This window comes from Camelus dromedarius, chromosome 11 (assembly GCF_036321535.1).
Source record: "Camelus dromedarius isolate mCamDro1 chromosome 11, mCamDro1.pat, whole genome shotgun sequence".
In the NCBI taxonomy this organism is placed as follows: Eukaryota; Metazoa; Chordata; class Mammalia; order Artiodactyla; family Camelidae; genus Camelus; species Camelus dromedarius.
The window spans coordinates 51,587,748-51,611,565 of record NC_087446.1 but is presented as its reverse complement, the minus strand read 5'-3'; the positions used below and the strand labels follow the sequence as shown (position 1 = coordinate 51,611,565).

General features: G+C 39.9%; 1 protein-coding gene across 1 annotated transcript in view; it reads left to right on the top strand.

Moving 5' to 3' along the window:
- The window catches only part of SLC38A4 (solute carrier family 38 member 4), a 40,928-nt gene that overhangs the window by 9,075 nt on the left and 8,035 nt on the right, over window positions 1–23,818 (top strand). Inside the window, exons 2-13 of the mRNA XM_010989556.3 lie at window positions 2,085–2,315; window positions 6,549–6,639; window positions 7,159–7,274; window positions 10,915–10,988; window positions 11,422–11,514; window positions 15,975–16,056; window positions 16,143–16,225; window positions 16,326–16,384; window positions 17,275–17,547; window positions 17,679–17,758; window positions 19,214–19,314; window positions 21,231–21,355. Of these exons, the coding sequence (XP_010987858.1) occupies window positions 2,197–2,315; window positions 6,549–6,639; window positions 7,159–7,274; window positions 10,915–10,988; window positions 11,422–11,514; window positions 15,975–16,056; window positions 16,143–16,225; window positions 16,326–16,384; window positions 17,275–17,547; window positions 17,679–17,758; window positions 19,214–19,314; window positions 21,231–21,355 (1,296 nt within the window). The 5' untranslated portion in view covers window positions 2,085–2,196. The remainder of the gene's footprint in view (window positions 1–2,084; window positions 2,316–6,548; window positions 6,640–7,158; window positions 7,275–10,914; window positions 10,989–11,421; window positions 11,515–15,974; window positions 16,057–16,142; window positions 16,226–16,325; window positions 16,385–17,274; window positions 17,548–17,678; window positions 17,759–19,213; window positions 19,315–21,230; window positions 21,356–23,818) is intronic.

The following is a 23,818-nucleotide window of genomic DNA, read 5'->3' as shown; positions in this document are numbered from 1 at the left end:
TTTTGATAACTTATGAGAGATTAAATTGTTTTACAGAATAGGATGAAATATAAATGAATCTCAACATTGTAAAAGTATTTCATGAACTAAAATGATTGGGGGTGTGGGGGAAGGAAAGAGGAGCCTAGAAGGAGGTATGATGATTTCCTTAGCTTTCGTTAAGTGTCAGTCTTGAGTTGACAATCCAAGTCAGAGAGGTTTTAGTGAATAGTTTAAATACAGAATGAGTAACTTTAAATGAAGAACTAAAAACAGTAACTGTCATTAGTGACGGCTGCTGGGAAGTGAAACTGATCCTGTGTGGCTCTGAGAGAAGCCTTTGTGCACAGTGAGTACAAGGTTCTGTTTCTTCCTTTGGACTGTGTTCATGTCTCCCTGCTGTTCTCTTTGGTGATTTTAAGATTTTTCTCTTTATCTCTGATGTTGTACACTTAACACTACCTGGCATTAATGAATATATTTTCCTTCTGCTTGAAGTACTGTGCGATTTTTTAAAATCCTGAAAACTACTGTCTTTCTTTAGTTCCCAACAGTTCTTTTCCACTAGGTCCTTTTTGTCTCCTCCTAGTCTCACAATTCTCTCTGATTTAGATTAACTATTAGGATATGTTTAAACTTCTTATTCTTGTGTTTCGTCCCCATGTCTCTTAACTTCATATTTTTCTTTCTTCCTTTGTGATATAGTTTGAGTGATTTCCCTTCATCTGTCTTCCAGTTTCATTACTCTCCCTTCAGCTGAAATTTTTTCAAATTTCAATGACTATATATTCTATTCTTAGACTCCTTTTGTTGGGTCTTTCTCAAACCAGCCTGATCTTCTTTTATAATGTTCTTGTTCTATGGATGCTATTTCTTATTTTGAGCCGTTTTATTATATTCGTTTTTAAGTCCATTTTAAATTGCTTTGCAGTTTGTCATCCCTCAGGTGTGAATCTTACTATTTCTTATGCCTGCTGACCCTCATCGTAATGAGTTTCCATGTGTGATGCATAACTTTTGCGATTTGGGATCTGAACTCACCTTGAGTATAAATTGCCTTCCACGGATGGGCTACTGCAGCCCTGGACTGTGGAGGCTTTCTCCCGTGGCTGTTCCATATTTGTCAGGAGATTTAGGGATTACAGGAGTTCTGGAGCAATTTTTATGTTAGTTTCTCTGCTCAGGATTTCCTTACCAAATGGGTAGTGCCCGTTCCAAGAGCAAAAGTGTTTCTCCCACTATAAGGACTCAGCAAGAATTGAATGAATCTAATAGTAAAAGTTTCAGAAGAAATTGTGCTAACCACATTACTGGATTCATAGCTTTTTTTTAATGATGCCAGTCCACTCCTTTTCACTTTATAATGGAGGAAAATGAGGCTTAAAAAAGTTAAATAACTTGTGCTGAGGTTCAATGAATTAAAGGCAGGGTAGAGCCTAAAAGCTGGATTCCTTTCCTGTTAAAATGCATTTGAACTTTATATAGATGGTGACTGATGCTGATTCAAAGATAAACCCGTGCTTCCTTTTGTTACTATTCTTACCTCTGGCTTCCTGATCCAAGTGCCTGGAAAGTGGCGTCCTAAGCCTGATCCTCCCCTGAGTTGCATGTTATTAAGCATTTTGGAGGTGTTCATTCTTTCACGCCCAGTTAACAAATTAAAGCAGTTTTCTTGTGTTACTGCTAGTAGAGATGCTGGTAGATTCTGCCTTGACCAACCTTCCTGTATCAACAGTTTACCATTGTCGCCATTTCATATAGATCGTGCAACCTGCTTACGAATACCTAACGCTCCTTGAAGACTACTCCCATGGGTTGAGATACATTTTTTTCTTCTTACAGCGACTAGCCAAGAACCTACCATACATTGACATTCTATAAATATCTGCTACTTTGGCAATTTATGAATAATTTCCTTTTTTGCTTCCATTTTCTTTCTTTGTATTGGGTGATGGAAACTTTGGGGGCATATGTATGTGACGTTCTCAGGAGTTTACTTCCCTTTCCATGTTTTTTACAGAGAACACACACACAAATAGGTGATTCATATTTATTTATCCAATTTAGAGAAAATTGTAACGACTTATTTTGTGTTCTGTTTGCAGAAGAGAGTGTTCTGAACGTTAACACCCAGGGGGCAAGCCTTAAGCTGAAGGTACAGTATACTGTTTGCACTGAAGGAGCCTGTGCGTGGTCGATAAAGCGCTGACAGCTCAAATGGATCCCCTGGAACTGAGCAATGTCAACATCGAACCTGATGAGGAAAGCACCAGTGGAGAAAGTGTTCAAGGCAGCTACGCCGGGACGGGAAATTTAGAAAAGGCAGCAATGAGCAGGTATGGGGTTAAAAATGGCCGGGTCCCATGGGAAAATTTGAGAGATAACAATGACATTGATGTTAACACATCCAGCTCCCTGATCCTGAACTACACATTGTTATAGCATTTTGGGGGGTCAGTCCTCTGTGTGATGAATTTAGATTTGCAGGGACAGTGTTCTTGTCCCCATTTATAATATAGAATAATTTTAATTATATCAGCCAATCACTTCTCTTACCTTTGGTCCCATTTGGCATTTTCCCAGAACCCCCCTCCTTTGACTGCCCTTTAAGCATTGCTAGGTCTCCAGAGTTCTGCAGGGACGGTTCTCTCACTAAAAGTGTCCCATGAGCAAGGTCATTCACAACTATCATGGCTTCACCCACTGAACATGTGCCGTATCTTCAGCCTGTTAGGCTTCGCAACTGGATTTCAGCTCACCACATCCAGCTGTTCACTACCCATCTCTACTGGAGCAAGGCAAGAGAGGGACTGGAGAGCTGGGTGAGGACCAGCTCATGAAGGGTCTGAATGGCCTTATTTATACAGTCAAATGTGCCACGTTTAACACTGAACTCCTATAATTCCATTCAAAGTTTTCTCCTCCTCCAACAATCTCCATCTTGGCGAAAGTCACCACTAGCTCTTAGCAACTCAATCAAAAGACCCTTGGTGTCAACTGTGACTCCTCCCATCCCCCAGACGGCACATCCAATATTTGACTGTATCCAGTTGGTTCTACCTCAGTAACGTGTCCTTGTCTGTGTCCATTCTGTGGCCGTCTGACTCTAGACTCTCTTCATCTGTCACCTATTAGAACAGCCCTGATTTGTCTCTCTAATGTCTTACGTTTTGCTCTCTTTCAACTAGCCCTCCACATCCCTTGCAGAAGTCATCTTTTACAACTGCAGGTTGACTCATGTTCCATCCCTGGGTAAAACCTCTCAGTGGTTCCCCATTAGCTATAGGACAAAGATTAGATTATACACATTGCTTGGTGTATAAGACCCTTCATGAGCTGGTCCTCACCTGGCTCTCCTGTCCCTCTCTTGCCCTGCTCCCTGTCCTGTACCCTCTTTTCTAAACTTGCTGAGCCACTCAGAGCTCCTTGTGTCTTCATGCATATTCCCTCCTGTCTGCCTGGAATGCCCTCTCTCAGCATTACCCCCTCACCTTCACCTTCTTCTCCATTAACTGCCCTCATCCTTCAAGACTCAGCTCAATGTCAGGGCACCTATGAAGCCTTCCCCCAGTTAGAAGTGACCACTCTCTCCTTTGCACACCCTTTCCCTGTCCAGATGTTCATGATGCCACGACAACAGGTTCATGGCACTGCCTGGTCCATGGTAGGTGCACCATGTTATTTGATAAGTATATTAATTTCTCACAAAATGTTATATAACACAAATCAAGTCACGTTGTGTGACTTAAGACACTCAGAAGTGAACTTTTGACCAAATCTAAGCCTGAATTAGGAAATACTATCCTCAAACCAAGATGTCTTATTTCATTCACAATATCCAGGAGAGACTCTCTGGTCCGAAGCACTGTTCTTTCTCCAAGGAGTCAGTGCCATAAACTTCAGTATTGTTGGGCTGGAGAGGCCGTGAAGGTGTTAACGTGGCGCTTTCTAGGTTGGCTGACTCTTGAGGAAGGAAAATGGGGCTTTGGAATCTGCAGAGGAATTGCCTGACTTTGGAGAAGATATTTATCTTCTTTGACTTTCATTGGAAAATCCAGAATGGCCAACTAGCACCTACTTTACTGAAGATTAAATGAGTGCCTGGAAGATAGATGATACACAGTAAACTAATCAAATCTGAGGGCTCTTTTTTTTCTTAGAAGGATGCACATGGATATAAGCTCTCCACAGGGGGCAGAACTGAAGGGGACAGGGTCCTCAGAATCGTCCTCCATGGTTCTGCAGAATCATTCAGTTTGGTCCTCTGAGAGCCATAATGGAAGGAGCAAGAATGCGCTTGTTAAATTTTGGACATTGTGTTCTGGAACACTTACAGTGACTTAGCTTGTTACCCCTGACCCAAACATGGGTTTTTATTTTGCAGTTTTATAATCACTTTAAAAAAGTGGGTTTTATTTATATTTGGTTTGGATTGACCTCTCAAATGTAAATTTCAGGGGAAGTTCAATATAATACATTTATTTGGAATCATTAAACTTATGTTTTCACTATATGCTGGGTTTGGTATTAAACCATTTAAGACGCTGGGGACATTTCTTATATACTTTATAAAAGATGGCATGTTTTGTGACTACAACTCATCTCATACCAAAATAAGAAGAAAATCTATTTACTTTCACATTTAAAAAGTTAAAAATTACTCATGGACTGAAGGATTCTAGCTTATTGGTTAAGGTGAAAGATAGAAGGTTGGACCTTCCAGAGTTTAAATCCAGATGGCATTTTTGTTTTTATAATCGTTAGGCCCAATTTAGGCTCCATTTCATCTTATTGTCTCAGTTTTCAACTCTGAACGTGACGAACCAGCCTCCACATAGCAAGTATATTAACTCCAGACTATTAAAATAAAGCACAAAAAAAATGAGGGGGAGTACAGAGACGGGAGAATGCAGCATCTGAGGTCATTATGCTGCCTACCAGAAATGGGAGGGAAAATGCCAGGAAATGGTCCTAACGTGTACGCGGCGAGGTACTAGAAAGCACGCTTCTTGGGTTCCAGAGGAGCACGTGTGACACTTTATGATTTTGCCTGCTGCTTCTAGCTACACTTTCTATTGTTTTCAAAGAGTAACGTTGTTACCCCTCTTTCTCCTAAGGTATTTTCAGGATTAGCTTCTACCATAAAAGAGAATTTGTACAGATTTCCTATAATAATGATTCCCCCCCTTTTTTTTTTATTTCTAAGGGTTATTTTGATAAAACACTCTCCGATCATTGTATCTTACTTTCTCATGCAAGAAATGCCCTAAAAAGCACAATTGATTTAATTATACAGCACTTTTAAGAAGCGTGCATATTGGAGCATTTCCTATAACAAAAAGAAAGCCTGTGTGGCATTTTGCAGCTTCTAAATGCAATGGTGTTTATCTGTTTTATATACAGTAGTTTGTATCTGCTAATCCCAAACTCCTTTAATGAAAAAGAATATGAAAAAAAAATGTATATGTGTGTATAACAGAATCACTATGCTGTACACCGGAAACTAACACAACATTGTAAATCAGCTGTACTTCAATTTAAAAAAAAAAATGCAATGGTGGCAGCTGGACTCATTAGTCAAGCCTTTTGGAGACGTGGCTGGTACTAGATCTGGGTCCTCAAATCCTCTGGCACAGAGCTGCGGGAGCCGACCAGTACAGTCGGGGTGAGAGCTTCCAGCCTGTGCCAAGTAGACCACAGTCACAATGTTCCGTGGATAGTGACATCTTAAAGTCCTGCTTCCCTCCCAACTCTTCTACTAATTCACTTGGATTTCTTTAATGTTTTTCTTAGTTTCATCCATTGTCTAACAACCCAAGTGCATTTTCAGAGTAATTAAAATACACACACTGACACACACAGATACAGCTGAACACAACACAGAGCTACCATCGGACTCCTTTCCAGCGAGGGGTATGTGTATAAACAGCTGGAGCCACAAAAGAGGAAAATGCTGGGTACAGGGCCTGTCTGAGACTGCCTGGTGCTATGGGAGACCCTAGACATGGAGTCTGGTGAGGGCAGGCATGCTGCCTCACTTTTCTGAGCCATAGTATCTTCATCTTTAGAGCAGGGACACAGAAGTTCCTCTCACAGGGACATTTGAGCATCAAGTGATCTTGGATCACTTAATGCCTAGTCACTTAACAAATATTTACTGAATTAATAAGCTCATCTGATCATGGTGCATTAGCAGTTGGGAAAACTCGGTCCCTACGCTGTTCTTTTTCTTTGGACGGGCTCTAAATGGCAACACATTTGGCTCTGATTATTCTCTTTCTTGCATCGTCCATGTGAGAAGAAGAAATGTGGCTTGAAAAAGATCCCAACTAAAAAATATTTTCTTCCTTCTTAACTTTCTCTCTCCCTCCCGAAGTATATTCACTAATGGAGCACAGTCATTGGTCTGGGGAAAACGCTAGTATGAAGGGAGGAGAAAAAGTGTTCTGTGTGTCTTGTTTTTCCTCCCCGAATTCAGGTACTTAGATCACCTGAAACACAAATCTAATTCAGAGCAAGGTACTTAGATGTTTTTGCAGTCTCATATTCCTTTTTGTGTGGGTTTTCAGTCAATTTGCTAATGAAGATGCTGAAAGTCAGAAATTCCTGACAAATGGATTTTTGGGGCCAAAGAAGCTGACAGATTACGACGATGAACATGTAAGTGAATCTCTGCTTTCAGGGCAGTAAACAGGACCCGAGGGTGTCTGATCTACCTAGGTCTCTGTGGGAAAACAATGTGACTGAAATTTTCCAGGCCTGGATCAGCAAATTCTCTGTTTATTCAGGCCCTTACTGGAATAAGGGCTTGTTTTTCCTGTTCGCCATATGGCTGCATAAATCATTTATGAAATTAATTTGTGTTTTTGGAGAAATCATTCTAACCCAAATGTGACTGGCAATCACGCACACTTTCCCTTCTTTTTATTACTTGACCTGTAATTAAAAAAAAATTTTTTTTTACTGAGATCCCCTGCTGAAACCAGGCACTACATTCCATTGAAAATTACATGCTCTTATTGAAGTTGAGAAGTGGCTTTTATCCGTTGTGATTTTATCTTAGTCTTCAACGTTGGATGGTAGCCTCCTCTGGTAAAGATAATGTGGGATATGAATAATCCAAAAAAGGGGTCATCCTTCAGCAACTATTTGCCTATAATGTATGTCTTTTCCCCCAAGCATCCTGGAACCACCTCCTTTGGCATGTCTTCTTTCAACCTGAGTAACGCCATCATGGGCAGTGGAATCTTGGGCCTGTCCTATGCCATGGCCAACACGGGGATCATACTTTTCATGTAAGTCAACAGGCATTTATGTATTTAGTTTGAAGCCCATGTCTACCTGGGGCTCTTTCAATGTAACAATCCTAAGTTGGATATTCATGAATAGGAATGATCTGAGAAGATATTAACATATTCTCTTGCTTTCAAATAAAACGGCAACAAGAAATCATCAGAGCAGTCTAATCATGGTGCTTGTTCAGCCAGCCAGCCCTACCCAAATGGGGGTGCTCCACCACCCCCAAAGTGCTGGGGTAGCCCTGCCAGCCCACAGAGACTATTTCAAAGTAATTCATTGTGAAATAATTTGATGTTTAATAGTTAGAAAGATCTTTCCTAGTAACAAATCTGATTTTATCACACTTTCGGGAAAAAGATCTGATCCCAAACTAGGCCTATAGAGTTCTACATGCTCTGGTCCCATCTCACATCCCATCCCTCCTGCCCCTATATGTCAGGTGCAGTGAGCACACTGGCCTTCTCTCCATCCCATGAAGGTGCCTTATTCCCTCTCACCACAGGACCTTTGCACGTGATCTTGGAACCTTCTTCCCTTTCTTCTTCACCTAGTTAACTCCTCATAGCTCAGCTCAGCCTCACTTCAGTTATTCCTTCCCCAACCTCCATAATTGGGACAAACCACTTTATTATACATTCAGCACAGTATTAACATTGTAGTGCAGTGGTCTGATTCATTTGGTTAATATCGCTCTCCCTTGCTAGACTACCATCTCCAAGGGTTGAGCCTTGTCTGTTTTTATTCACCCCATGTCTGTATCCCCAAGGCTGTGCTTGGCATGGGGAATATTTGCAGAGTGGCCAAAGGTTATTCCTGAACCTTTGCACTTTAACCACACTTGGTCAAATGCTGCCTAGGGATTGCCATGTCACATAGCTGGCCTGGAGGATGGACATAACACAGCCTGTGACAGACAGCCACAGGCATTTGTGCATTACGTACAGCCTGGTGTTCTCCAAGGCACAGTTGGCAGCAGTGGAATTCTTCACAGGAATAAAGTCTAATGTTAGTCAGGCATCAGTGTGAATGCAGACCGCAGTCCCTAATACAATGTTAGAGTGTTAAATAACTGTCTAAGAATGCAACATTTATATTATAAATATATGCTATTTATGTTCTGAACATCACTTACGATTAGGTAATCACACAGCTATTTGAGGGTCGAGGATCAGGCCAGACTATAAATATTTATATTGTGTCAGTGTTTTGTTTGAACTCTCAGGTATAATATTTTTTAGCTGAATGAGTTTTTGTATCAACTTTGCTTTAATAAGCCATATTTGAATTAAAGTAGTGTTTTTAAAAGTTCTCTGAATCTTAATGGTTAGAGATGTATTGCTATGTATAGTTGTGTAGTTTCATAATCTACAGCATGTCTAAGACGAAAAGACTGCCTTCTCCATGTTAATTACACATACTATTAAAATTAATTAGGAATTTTTCATAGATTACCGATGAATAAGAAGTAAGAAACACATCCTCTGATCCTGGAGCCACAGGTCATTTTCACGGGAGGAGAATATTACACTTTGAAAAATGAGAGCCCCATTTCAGGCCTATAAACATATAGCAGATTAATTTGGCCAAAGCAATCTAATTGCTAGATATCACGGGTGTGTTTTGTGTATCCACATAGCCCAAACTGGATTCAGCTATTTCCCTTAATTCATAAAAAGTGACCCAGGACTTCAGCGGTTTTGCTTCTAGTCTTTTCTGCCAAAGCAAGTATATGTTTAGAATACAAGGAATGTTCAGTTTTCCAGGGAACAAAGTTATGTAATCTGAAATACAATCACATAATTGTTTAAAAATGGGTAAATTCATAAGGCGTATGGGAAAATGTATGAAAAGGACATTGATTAGACAGTTCTGGTGAACATATTTTGTGGGAAATAAGAGCACAGTAGAGCTAGAGTAGTTATAACATTTGTAACTCATGGTCTGAATTAACATTTGCAGCACTGACTGCCTCAGGAATTACCGAAGAATTAGATCAATTGTGGGGAAAATGTTTAGTGTACTTTCATCATATAAAACAGACAAAGAATATGGTTTAAAAAAAATTTAAGTAATCACCTCACACCAATCAGAATGGCCATCATTAAAAAGTCTACAAATAATAAATCCTGGAGAGGGTGTGGAGAAAAGGAAACCCTCCTACACTGTTTGGGGCAGCCACTGTGGAAAACAGTATGGAGGTTCCTTAAAAAACTAAAAATAGGGTTACCATATGATCCAGCAAGTCTACTCCTGGGCATATATCCAGAGAAAACCCTAATTCAAAAATGTACATGGACTCCAATGTTGATAGCAGCGCTATTTACAATAGCTAAGGCATGGCAGCAACATAAATGTCCATTGACAGGTGAATGGATAAAGAAGATGTGGTATGTATATACAATGGAATATTACTCAGCCATAAAGAAGGATGAAACAATGCCACTAGCAGCAACATGGATGGTACTATATATAAAATAGCTAAATAATAAGGACCTACTGTATAGCATAGAGAAATACACTGGGTTTTTTTGTATATTTTTTCTATTGAGGTATAGTCAGTTTACAATGTGTCAATTTCTGGTGTGCAGCACAATGCTTCAGTCATACATGAACATACATATATTCATTTTCATATTCTTTTTCACCATAAGCTACAAGATATTGACTATAATTCCTTGTGCTATACAGTATAAACTTATTGTTGATCTATTTTATATATATTAGTATCTGCAATTTCTTGTAAAAACGTATAATGGAAAAAGAATAGGTGCATATATGTATAACTGAATCACTTTGCTGTACACCTGAAACTAACACAACATTGTAAATCAACTATACTTCAATAAAAATAAAAACTTTAAAAAGTCAGGTAACTTTTAGCATCATGCCTTAATTTATTATATAGGTGCTTCTATCTACACTCTGACTTTTGCTCTCCAATTTTTGTTTTTGGAGAAGCACTGATCACTGTATCCATAAAGAAACCATACCTGCCTATGGCACATGGGGAGGGTCCTGAGCCAGAAATGATTTTTTTCTAGATACAACAGAGGTTTTCCTGCACCCTATATTTACCTTTCTCTGTTTTCTCTATTACACAGGCAATTGCCTGACACTCTGGTTCACAGAATATCCTGTCATCTAGTCTGCAGGATCAGTAGTAATGGAGCTCAGACTTCGCTTTGGCTTCCATATTTCTAAATTTTAGTTTAAAGTTTAGTCAGGTCTTTGAATAGCCCTTCATTTATAAATATGCATGAGAATGTCATGCAAATATGATACACCTATACCCACGTGCTGAGTAAGTACATATAGTATTTGCTAATTTTGCTGTATATTTAGCATCTAAGTTATCAACCAGATTCTACTACTGGGTAACACTGAAAAAAAAAAAAAAAGCTAGGTTGGGGAATTCAGGTAGTACATTTTGCACATCAAATAAAGCACATTCCACTTCTGTGACGTGAACGGACATTTATGGAGTTCTGAAGGGAATTTTTCAGCTTTCCCCAAATCTACACACTCCTAGAAAGTTAACAGTTTAAAAGGCCAGTGTAATAATGCATTGTAACATCTCACATCAGTAAGTCTTATATTTTGTAGAAGTGTTATTTCCTCCTCTCTCTTCCTTCACAGAATCTTGCTGCTTGCTGTGGCAATCCTATCACTCTACTCCGTTCATCTTTTATTAAAGACCGCCAAGGAAGGAGGTATGCTACTGTATAGACCCAAGAAATTACGTTTTGATTCTCAATAAAAGGTTTATTTCAGTCTATAACTCTATAACTATAGGATGAGTTTAGTCAATTTCCCATTTCATTTTCTTCTGACCCCAATGGCATGGTCTCTCCGTATTTTCAGTTAACTGGGCAAGTGAGAGAAGTTAAAGTCAGCCCGCTCAGGTTCAAGTCATACAGAGAAAAGGACTTTTGATGGATGACAGAAGTAACAGTTCTGGCTTCTTGTTTGGGGAACATTGACCATATTTTGCATTGGCTTTTGAGATTGTGTATCTGGGGTTTATAATTTCCCATGGTGTTTATTTACATGTGTGAGGAGGCTCCAGGGTAGAATTATATTATAAAGATATTTAAGTCATTAACCCAATCTTTCTAACAAAGTTCTTTTAATCTTTGATTATAGGATCTTTAATTTATGAAAAACTAGGTGAAAAGGCATTTGGATGGCCTGGGAAAATTGGAGCTTTTATTTCCATTACAATGCAGAATATTGGAGGTAAGGGGAGATAGCTTCCAACAGACCAGTTACACTTTCTGAAGGGTGTTCAAGAAATAAGAAAACTCGATGGCAATGAACAAGCACTTAAAATACAAAAAAAAAAAAAAAAATAGCTGCTTTTTAGTTCTTAAATTTAAAAAGTAAGGTTTCTTAAATAGATTTTCTGTCCCTCTTTACTTAAAAAGAGCAATATCTAAGAAATGCAATACTATATGAAACTCTGCCAAATGAATTCTGGAATTAAAATGTAGAATAAAACCTTTCTTGATTTCAAATGTCTTTAATTATTACTTTAAAAAATTAAAGCATTAGCACTTACATCTGTCCTTGCCTAAACAGTAGATGTTTCACAGTTATGACTGAGTCTATTTCACATTTTTCGTGATAAAAAATGTCCATAGCCTGCATAGAGTCTGCTCATTGGAGAGAGTCCTTAAAAGTCATGCTAAGGCAAAACTCTGGCCAGACATCAGAAGCACTGTAAACCATAGATTTCTCGGTTCTCCAGATTCTTATAATTAATTCCTACTGAATGATCCTTTCCAGAGAGGAGCCTAGAAGTACATATTTTTTATAGTGTTCCAGGTGATATGTTTGCCCACCAGCTTCACTGGTCCCGTCATGTTTTTGACTCTCAAAAGGCATCTTGACCCAAATTTCAGACATCCTACAGGCTGCCGGGCTGAATCCTCTCTCATGACCCAGACTGTATCATCCCACAGTGGCACTGACGTCCTCACCTCCTGCCCACTTCCCAGACGTGTTATTCTACACTTCTGTTCTTTCATCTCTCGATGAACAATACCAGCAGCATCCAGTTTCTTAAGCTGGAAATCTGGATGTCAGCCTGAACTCTTCCCTCTCTCCCTGACCCTGACCATCCAATCAAGTACCAGCTCGAATCATTCTTTCTCTAACATGTCTCTTGAGTCTCTCCTCTCCTTCTGTTCTCACCAGCATGGCTCAGGTGGTTGCTGTTTCTGCTCAGACGGTTGCAGTAGCCATCTAACTGGTCTCCCTGTCTTGAGTTTCCCCCTCTTCCATCTCTAATTCACCCTCCAAAATAACTTTCTCAAATTTGTATCTACTCTTGCTTCTCCCACGCATAAAATTCGTCAGCACGCCCTGATTATTTTCAAGATAAAATTTAAGCTCTTTAGTCTGACAGATAAGGGTCTTCGTCATCTTTCCTTTGCCTGCCTTTCCGATATCTTTTCTACCAGCTTCCATCTCTCTCCCTGGCTATTCCCCATGTGTCCTGTGTCTCACCATAACAAGCTACATTCAGTTCCCCTACTTTCACAGTCCTCCATCCCTGCCCCGTAACACACATTCTCCAGCTCTCCCTCTATGCTCCCATGTTCCATCGTTTCTTTAGGCTACTGGGTACCACATCCTCTGGGCTCCCGTGGCCTTGTTTGTATGTTACTATTTTTTTTTAAAGATATTTTAAAACCCTCGGGTCAAGAATAGACTTTTGGAGCCTGATGTACCCAAAATTGAGTTTGTTTCTGTCACTATTTGTGACCTTAGGCAAATCACTTTACACATCTAAGTGCAATTTTTCCATCTATGCAAAGGAAAGTAATATTTCATCCTCACAAGGTCATGGTTATAAGGGTTCATGCTTCCTCTCTGTCCCTAGTTCTTGGATTCCATATCCATGTCTCTGGAGCTCTCCCAATGGTTTTTAAATGGGCGTTTTTACAATTATAAGACAAATTTATTTTAATTGTGGAAAAATAAAGCATTACATAAACATAAATTGCAAATAAATGTTTAAGTGAGTCATCCTTAGAAATAACCACTCCAGATTTTCCTCTGTGTCAAATTTAACAAATATCTTGTTACTGCTAAAATTGAATCATCTTGTAATACTGATTTGCAGCTTGCTTTTTTTATTTAACAATATGCCTTGACTGTATTTGCATATTACTCTTTTTAATGACTTTTGAGTTTTCCATTGCACGAATGCACCATAATAGGTTTACTGACTCCCTTGATGAACAGTTTTGGGTTGTTTTTTACAATTGTAAACAATGCTGCAATAAATAAGCTTGCACGGAGATCTTGCAAGGAAGTCATTCGTTTTAATTAATAAAATCATTGAAATTATCTAGGGTTTCTGGAATGCAGCAATTCCTTTAATCCCCTTTATCCAACTAGACCTGCTCCTGACAATGGATAGTTGGTAAGCAGATAAACAAGATCCAGCCATATCTTAATGATTTGTATTTGTGTCTTTCATATTTTTATATAGTAAGAGTGCAATTCTGGGTTGATTTTGGCAGTAACACCAGAATTGTTTCATTCATTTTACTGGCATTGGGCCATAAGCATATAAGCCCCTCATTCCCCACCAGATCGACTGCTTTACATTTGTTTCAGATTTTCAGCCTTATCAAGATTTAAAATATAAAGCATTTCATAGGGTCCCCTCATGGGTCATCTAACATACTTGCTTGGACAACTGAACTGACTGAACATACAGGTATTTAGCCCTGAGCCCAGCAGGCTGAGAGAAAACAGCATTGTCTGTTATTCCAAATGTAGCTGCTATAATGCTTCTAAATAATGGAATAAACCATAATATGGTCTCTCAATCAAGCCCCCCCCACACACACACACACAAATAACGTGGCTTTAAGGGAGTGAGATGAAATTTCATACACCATCCCTGAAAATGCGCCCCCTTGGGTTACTCTTTACCATTAGTGGTGATTGTGGCCTAAAAGAAATTATTGTATTTCTGTATTTGGCAACTCTACATTTAGAACATTTAATTTTCTCAATCCCTTGAAAAACGAACATTTACCACGGATGTTTCAACATTAGCAGAATAATGTTGACATTACCCAGGCCTGTCTGGATCATTCTGAATTTTCAAAGACCAAACACATTAACAGTGGTGACATCACTGAAAGTCAGCAATTAACAGCTCTAAAATTGAATGGTACCTCACTGAACCCGTTACCCAAAGATACCTCCTCTGTTTACGCTCTGTAAGATTTAGCGAAGGTCTTTGTAAAGATTAACTAAATGATATTTACAGAAGATACATCACAGATATTGTAAAAAAAAAAAAAATCATTTCATTTCACAATAGAGAAGAGACACTGGCCTGAAATCAGAGACCTTATATTTTGGACGTGGTCTGTCGTCTTCAAGCTGTGTGATCTTGGCCGTGTCATGTAAGCTCTCAAAATCTTTATATCCTCAGCTGTGGAATGAGGATGGTAAGGTGCGACCTGCTGTTTCGTGTGGCTTTTCAGCTGATCACGTGCAGGGCTAAACAATGTGAGGAACTGTGATCGCCACTATTACTTTTATTTGAAGTTAAGGATGTATTTTTAAATTGTTAATAGTTCAAGTTGCAACTTAGCTATCTACTTTAAATGTCTGTTCGCAAAAACTCACCAGAGGGGTGTGACACACATTTAAACCTTGCAATGTAAAACCTGTCAGTTTTATCTTTAATTGAGTCTTTTGACCATGTGTCAAATAACAAGTTAATATTATACTTCATTGAGTGGATGGACTTGTGAAAAGGATGTTGCATAAATCCCTACTTTACTGTAGGCAAAATTGTATGTTATGCGTATGTATACATGTACATTTTCCTGGGAGAAGGTTTACAGATTTTATAAATCAGATTTTGAGAAGAGTACATGATCATGTAAAGGATATGGAAAAAAAATTCATTGATAAAGGTTGGAGAAGCTATTACCTCGTGTATTTTAAAAATTTTTAATTTTTGCCATCATTTGGGGAGGGGTGGTGATTAGGTTATTTTTATTTCTTTTAATGGAGGGGCCGGGGATTGAACCCAGGACCTTGTGCTTGCTTAACACACACCCTACCACTGAGCTATATCCTCCTCATCACCTTGTTTTTTTATTTGTTTGTTTGTTTTTGTTTTTAAATCAATCCAGTAGGATGCAGTTTATAGAGAATCAATGGTCTGAGACTTTCCGTGCCACTCAGGGGGATTACAGGGGACTAGACTGGTGTCCACCCCGGGAGGGCCAGAGTGACATCTACTCTCCCCAACTCAGCCTGTGATCCCTCCCTCTCTCTTCTGGCCCCCGCCTTTTGTGGCTGGACCCCTGCCCGGGTTATAGATACTAAAACAGGCGCACTCAGTAAGGTTGTGATGACTTACTACCACTGAGGGAAAAGCTTCACGATTATGGCTTCCCTGAAAACCTCAGAGCTGGATTTAACACAGAATCAGCATTGATACTGTAAACAAAGCTCCGTAGGCAAGAGCCAAAGGGCTGAATATCTGTTTATGAGAAGCACTTTTGGAAGCAGGACAGAATACACAGCAGACGGCTTTTCCTTCCGTGCGCGGGGTTACGGAGAAGGATGAGTGTCCCAAACGCCTGAACTTCTCACAACTTGCCTGTGACCTCTGTGCTGTGCACACCACTAAGCTGTCACGTTTTCCATTTTAGCCATGTCAAGCTACCTCTTTATCATTAAATACGAACTACCTGAATTAATCAGAGCGTTCATGGGACTTGAAGAAAATACTGGGTATGTCTTCTGTTCTCTCTGTAACATCAAGTGACTCGTTCGACTTGGTCTTTTCTGATCCTAATATTCTTGTCTCTCTTTTCTAGAGAATGGTACCTCAATGGCAACTACCTCATCATTTTTGTGTCGGTTGGAATCATTCTTCCACTTTCTCTTCTTAAAAACTTAGGTAAAGTCATTTCCAGTGTTTATTTTCATTTCCTGTTCTAATAGGGAAGCTGACTGGAGATGCCATACTCACCTTGCAGAATCTCTCTGCTAACTCCTAGGTTACCTTGGTTATACCAGTGGATTTTCTCTCACCTGCATGGTGTTTTTTGTCAGTGTGGTAAGTGATTTTTGACATGATCCTTGGAGCTTGGTGGGCCTGTGATGGTTGTGGTGCCTGATTTGGCGTCCTCCGTTTTGTTCAAGCACGTTATCAGCATGAAATAGTTCTTGCATCACAAGCAATTCTCTTGTATGCTAATTTGGAATGAGAAAGGAACAGTGATGAGCTTAAAAGTAGTTGAGTTAGAATGTCAAGGCCATTGTCAATAGTATGTTCTAGGCACACTGGATGTGCATTTGGACAAAAGGAACACTCCTAGCAGGAATGTGACAACGACCCAGGATTTAGAAAGGGGGAGGAAGACGAAGTGAGGGGTCTCAGAGGATAAATGAGTAGGCTATATGTAGAATGAGCCATTTTCACATGAACCAGCCATTTTCTCTTACTCATTCTACCCAGGAAGGGAGGGTGACCTTAAAGAAAGTGGAATTAAAGAAAGAAATCCTTCTCATCACCCCAATCCCACTCCCCTCCAAAAGGGGGAATTTCTTCTAATATCATGAAGGCCAGCATTTATACAGCACTTCCCCAAAGAGGCAAAGAACAAGGGGGTAATGTCTGATGACCTGTATTTCCATTAATTTGCAGAAATGAAATATGTGAAATGGAGCAAGAAAGTGACCCTCTTTCTCATGGAAGAGTTTGCATGAAGGTTGGGACAGGTTCATGCAAAATAGTCTTGTTGACTCTCAGGGATGGGGGTGTCAACCATAGTTCCAACTCTTTGCTTAGAACAGAGGTAGAGGGCGTCTCCCTTGTCCATTCATCTAAAATGAATCCGCAGCAGAGCTCCCTCACCTCTACCCCCTCAGCCACACAGATGGAGTTTTGTTTCATTGTTTTCCTCGAAAGGCTGACTTGTCATTGTTGTGAATGACTGGGTCTAGGTGATTTACAAGAAATTCCAAATACCCTGCCCTCTGCCTGTCCTGGATCACAACGCTGGAAATCTGACATTCAACAACAGCCTTCCGATGCACGTGGTAACGTTACCCAACAACTCTGAGAGTCGCGGTGTGAACTTCATGATGGATTACACCCACCGGAATCCTGCCGGGCTGGACGAGAACCAGGCCAAGGGCTCTGTGCATGGCAGTGGAGTAGAGTATGAAGCTCACGGTGATAAGTGTCAGCCCAGATACTTTGTATTCAACTCCCGGGTGAGTGGGAGGCCGAGGCCTCTAAGAGCCCAGCAACGTGGCCTCTGAGTTTTTATCTCATAAGCTGGGAGGGTCTGGGGTTGCCATCTGTGTTGGGATGTTAAACATGCGATGTTGTCTTTGTCTTTCAGACGGCCTATGCAATTCCCATCCTAGCATTTGCCTTTGTGTGTCACCCTGAGGTCCTTCCCATCTACAGTGAACTTAAAGAGTAAGGCGGCCATCATTTTAGCATTCTCATTTGCTTTGAAAATGTGCTTGTATGTTCAAAGGTGCTCTATGCAGAAGCAGAGTTTACAGCTTTCTCCTCACAGAAAGTTTTTGCTACAATCACTCATCAGTAATGAGCTTGAACCACAAAAGTATGAATCTACCCCCTGACTCCACTACCTTCCCTGCTTCCTTTTCTCCTATTCCTCCACCCTAATGATCTAGGGAGGGGTTCAGGACAGGGCAGGGAGGAGCCAGTGCCCGTAAGGATTTGGGCAGCGTGGGGAATTTGATTTTGGATATTGGTGGGAAAAAGTGATGGCACCTCAACTGGAAATGACCCACACCCATGAAGACCAAAAATTATGATTAGGGTGGCCTTGGTAGGTCACTGCTCTCACTTGTTGTCAGTCCCTCACCCTTGCCTAGAAGACATTCCATCGCAAGGATGGGCCACTATCTGGCCTTCATTGTCTGATCTGTATAATGGAGACACTGGCTAGACGATCTTGTTTCTTCCAGCTGATAGTCTATGATTCCTTAATTCTTTTTTGCCATTGACAGCTACTTGGAGATTAGTGGGTCTGAGCCCTCCACAGCAGCTTCCTCCTTTACCCTTAGGAGAGGGTATCAGATGATAATTCTCATCTTCTTTACCTAGACATCAATGACCTCAGTCTTCGTTCTCACTAAGTAGCAGTAACTTGCCCCATATCTTCTGATTTAGCTCTTTAAAATCTTTTGGAACATTTTCAATGATTTTTGATGTCTTTAATTTACTTGGAAAAATCACATGGAGCAGTTACTCTACACTTGATCTTAGCCAAGAGATGAAGAAGTGATAACAGTTTTTCTAGAGGCCTGATGACAGACTTTAAGCAGCTAGGGGCCTCTGGAATGGTTTCCAGAAGCTGTCCAGATGACAGCAGCAGGCATTTGGGGTGCCTGAACTCCTGGAAATAGTGCTTTGCTGATTCTAGTGGGGTTTTGTCCTCAAACCTATCTCACAATGAAATGTGGAGGCATTCTACATTAGGAGCCAGTTTGATATTTGTGTTAATTGCATTCTTAAATACTCAAGAGACAAGCATACTTATCACCACAAAATTAACTGATCCTCTTCTAGGGAGATAGTCATTTCTAAGACTGAAGGAGTAGTGTTTAAGGAAAATGGAAACAGATCTTTCATTGTTCCCTAAGGCAAATTTAAATAAGCTATGTTTCTGCACTAGAAATATATATATATATGTGTATATATATATATATATATATGTATATATATATATGTATAATATATAATGAGCTACAGAGACATACATTCTTTTATTAATTTTAAATTTAATTGTAAATTTTAATTGTAAAAAGTGATTTTTTTAAAATTTTAGTTGTAAAAAGTGATATTTTCCTAAGTTAAAAAAAAATAAAACCCAAAGCTCAGTGTTCTTTTCCTTTTCAGTCGGTCCCGGAGGAAGATGCAAACAGTGTCAAATGTTTCTATCACAGGGATGCTTATCATGTACCTGCTTGCTGCCCTCTTTGGGTACCTAACCTTTTACGGTAGGTCACTCTACCAAAGTCATTCTCTTTATGAAAGTCCTAGTTGGAATACTTGTTTTATTTATTTATTTTTTTGGGGGGGATAAAGGTAATTAGGTTTATTTATACACACACACACACACACATATATATATATATATATTTTTTTTTTTTAAATGGAAGTACTGGGGATTGAACCCAGGACCTTGTGCATGCCAAGCATGTGCTCTACCACTTAGCTATACCCACTCCTCCTGGGGTAGGTATACTTCTTTTAATAACTCTCTACATGGAGCATGATCTATGGATACACATCTCAATTCACATGCTATTTTAGCCTTGTCATTTGACCTAAGAATATGGAACCTGAATCAGGCTGACAGGTTACAATCATTTGTGAATTCACACGTATTTTATAAAAAACATCCCTCAATTTTAATTCTTTTCCTTAAGGGACAGATGACATTTCTTCGGCTTGACTTCCCAGGCTATTCAAAGCTAGACGTGATGAGAGTGAACTGAATCGCAATGTTATAAAGCTCTTTCGGCAGAATAACTAACTAGCAAATAACAAGCAAATGTCAGAAAAAGTACAAATTCTTGATTTGGGGTCTGCTTCTTGTTTATCAGTCAAGTCAAATCTGGGGGCTTGGAATATCAGACAGATTTTCTGGCTTATCTCATTCTATTCTGTTACAGTGGATGGTGTCTTAAGAAAAGAGAAGGACATGATGGAATTCCCTTTGATCTGGGGATATATTATCAAAAAATAAAGTGACGAAGGCCACGTTAGATTATGCCTGTGTGGCACCTTAACAGGACACAAAAGGAGCAGGGTTGTTCTTTTCCATGGAGATGGTCCTATAGACAATTTTCAGGGAATCAAACATTGACTTGGTAGCATATGTTCACCCTAATCAATGTTTATCAACATAAATATATTTTTAAAATACACCTCTCTAAGTTTTTGCCTTTTTTTTTCTAACTGACTTGGTAAAATTAAATTGATTGCAAGACAAGTTGGGAAGGAAGAGATTGGTGGCGCCATCATTTGCTTCGGGTTTTGTTTTGTTTTGGGGGGGGGGGTTTTTTTTTTTGGACTAATATTTGGCTATTAACCAAGCACTGCTTTAGACTGGGCATTAACTCTTTTCTGGTTGTGAATTAACGAAAGTCAGGTCAATGGCATTGAAGGCATTTTTACCTCTCTTTGTCTGATTTTGAGTGGGAAAATTAACGTACATCTGATTCCTTGTCGTTTGTGTCCAGAATTCTGAATGAATGTGTTTTCCAGGAGGGCAGCATCTTAATCTTAGAGCAATATTCATAGGGAGACACTATAGAAATCAGACCAATTCATCTTTGCATTGTTACTTAATGTAATGAGTCTCATAAGGCAAACAAAAACTTGGAAAAAGCCCAAAGGTATGTCTATCAGTGTCATGATGGAGTCATGATTTGTTGAGCTTGAAAAAAACATTAGAGATCATTTGTCCTAGGGTTTCCATATTGGGTTTGGAGAAGCTGCGTCAGAGCTCACTGGGCAGGTGGAGGTGGGGGTGGGGTGGCAAGATGTGAGGAACAGGCTGGAGGGGTTTAGCCCTTTCATCCCTCTCCACCAGAGGACCTCAGCCTGTCCTCTATTTTGTGATGCTTCCACAAAGCAGAGAGAGACATCACAATGCAAATGATTAGAGAAGAGCCTTAGCAATTTTGTATCAGCTCCTGCACCTTTAAAAGCCTCAGGACCCCTTTGTTCATTTGAGCAAAGGTCACACAGCTAATAAGCTAAGAGACAGGATAACAACAGAGGTGTCTGGATTCCCAGACCTGGGTTCTTTCTGCTCAACTCTGTCTCTTCTGCAAAACATTGTGCTAAGTAAGCAGTGCCGATGTGGCCGCACCAGGTGGACTCATTTCCTTCTTCCTCTTTGCAGGAGAAGTTGAAGATGAGTTGCTTCATGGTTACAGCAAGGTGTACACATTTGACACCCCTCTCCTCATGGTACGCCTGGCAGTCCTCGTGGCAGTAACACTAACGGTGCCCATAGTCCTGTTCCCCGTAAGTACACGAACCTCTGGTAAAAGAATCCCCCGTAGATTAGGGTCAATCAGTACAAATGTTCTGACTTGCTGTTGACTCAGTTGTAATGTGAGTTTGCAAAAAGTCCAAGAACATTATTATTTTCATATAGCATTTTGGACCCACTTAAAATTGACCATTTAATATTTGGATAGAGCAAGTCTCTTCAAATGTTAAGTACTTTTTCAATGTAGAGGGAAAAAAAATAATTTCCACATATTTATCTTTATTGAGATTGAAATTTATTTTTAAACTCAAATTCAAAAAAGCAGATCTTGAGTTCCTATCTTGTGGAGGAGTAGAAATGAGTAGGAGTTTGTATAGCTTAATTTGAAAGCCAAAACCACATTATCTTTCAAATTCTATTGCATTTTCGCCACCGTTCTGAACGTATTTCATCCCCCACCCCCTACTCCCAGTTTGTTGTGCTGCCTTCACATCCAAAAGTTGCCTTAACATCCAAAACTCACCTTAACGATTCCTTGAACGCTAATGAGACATGTTAAGTAAATTACATCCTTGAACAAAATTTCTTGAAAAGTGATCATATTATCCATCATATGTCTCTTCTACTGCCCCCAAGACTGACACACACCCTTTGGCAGACTCGTGCTGGGACACAGTCCCTTCATGACATTTGCTGTTGGGGTCAGTTGTTCTGGGATCACAGAGCAGGGCTGATCATGGAGACCTGGGCTGCATGCGTTAAAACCACCACCTATGGATAAACACAAGCCTGCACTTTCCTGCCAACTTCTCTTTCATAAACACTGAATTTACCACTCTTTTTAGGGGGGAAAAATCAGCAACATAGTAACCAGCACTGTCCTGGACAGAATGTTCCATACAGGGCCAAACCGATGAAGGTTACTCCTATAATGACACTGTGGTCACTTTAAACGCAGCCTGTGTGCTGAAATATTCTTTGGCACATTCCTTTTCCATGAGTGCATGAAATCAGATCCTTATTACTATGGCGGCTAAGAGTTTACTTTTAAATAATGTCTTGTCTCTTATATATCTGAAAGTATTTCAAATGACAGGCACTCAGCTTTAGCCTAAAATCAGCTCCATTGTGGGTACAAGGCAGAAGACAGCTGTAGACAGAAAATGAACCATAGGGTAAACTTCCCAAAGCAAACGGCATCGCCAAATAAAGATTATCTGGAGCCTTTCTTTTTGTGTGTAAAGATATTACTGATGAAATTTTGGGACACAGTGAGCAGTCACATCATTGCTGAATCAATGCATTTTATAAAAGAAATCTGTTACGCGTTTCTGTGTTGGTCTATTCATAAGTCCTATATAGAGTGCTTGCAAGTCATGGTCTCAGGAGATTAAAGGACTTGACTGTGGTTCCACAGCTAGTTGCTAACAGTTGAACTGATGCGTTGCTCACAGCATGATACTGACGGCTGCAGTCCTGATAATGGGCAGCGAAAGTCAGCCTTTCATTTAGTGATGACCGCTCCACCTTGACATTAACAATCCAGATCTCCCATAGAAATTCTTCCCCATGGTAACAGATAAGGCACTGGCATGAATCTGACTATCAGGAATGGCAACACATTTCCCACTAGGTGTATCTCCCATAGTAGTTTGGAAACATTTCCCATCAGATGCCCATTAAAACCAAAACTGACCATTAGAACCAGATTTCAGGAAAACAACTGCTATCCTTTGTTAAGGATTTTTACTCCACATTAGCATTTATGAAACTTTTTGCACGTACTTCTGTTTCACCCTTACGTTACATTGAGAGGCTTTGTATATTGTCCAAATCTTCCCCTGGATGTTAAGGGTGAGCTCAACAGTGTTTGCTAAGAAAAATGGTCTCCAAATGAATCTCGCCCTTTCTTGTGATTGTATAAACTGCCTTTTCCAGCAAAAGCATAGACTCTTCTCCTGGCTGACATTCGCCATGAACATCAGTTCAGGTGGGGTTCTTGGCTTCATGAACGAAGCCTCCTTGGAGGTTATGGATGATATAAAGGTGGATCCAGTCTCTCTGTCCCAGTCAATTGCCACAAGGCTACATTCAGACCCTTCTCCCCAACAACGACAGAAGTTGTTAAGGGTGTATTTGTTTGTTTCTGACAATTTGGAGCCAAGATTTTCCATGTGTCAAACACTGAGTCAAACAGCATGGTTCTCCTGGTAAGTTTCTTTGAGTTAAGAAACTCTTGACCAATACATTTATTTGCTTTGCCTTGATAGCCCCACATACAAATAATGAAACAAATAAAACCCAATCTAGATTAAAATCTATCCGTTTTAGATATTTTTTTTGTATTCTCCTTTATTCAACTACAAAGTTGGTTCTTTTTCTTAGGAGCCCAAGAAGAGATGACAAGAGTTTTGTTGTCGGTGGTGGCGGTTGGCTGGATTCCCTTTTCATTTCTCCATGCATTGTCTTTTTTCCCCCCCCGAGTCAGGTTAGCT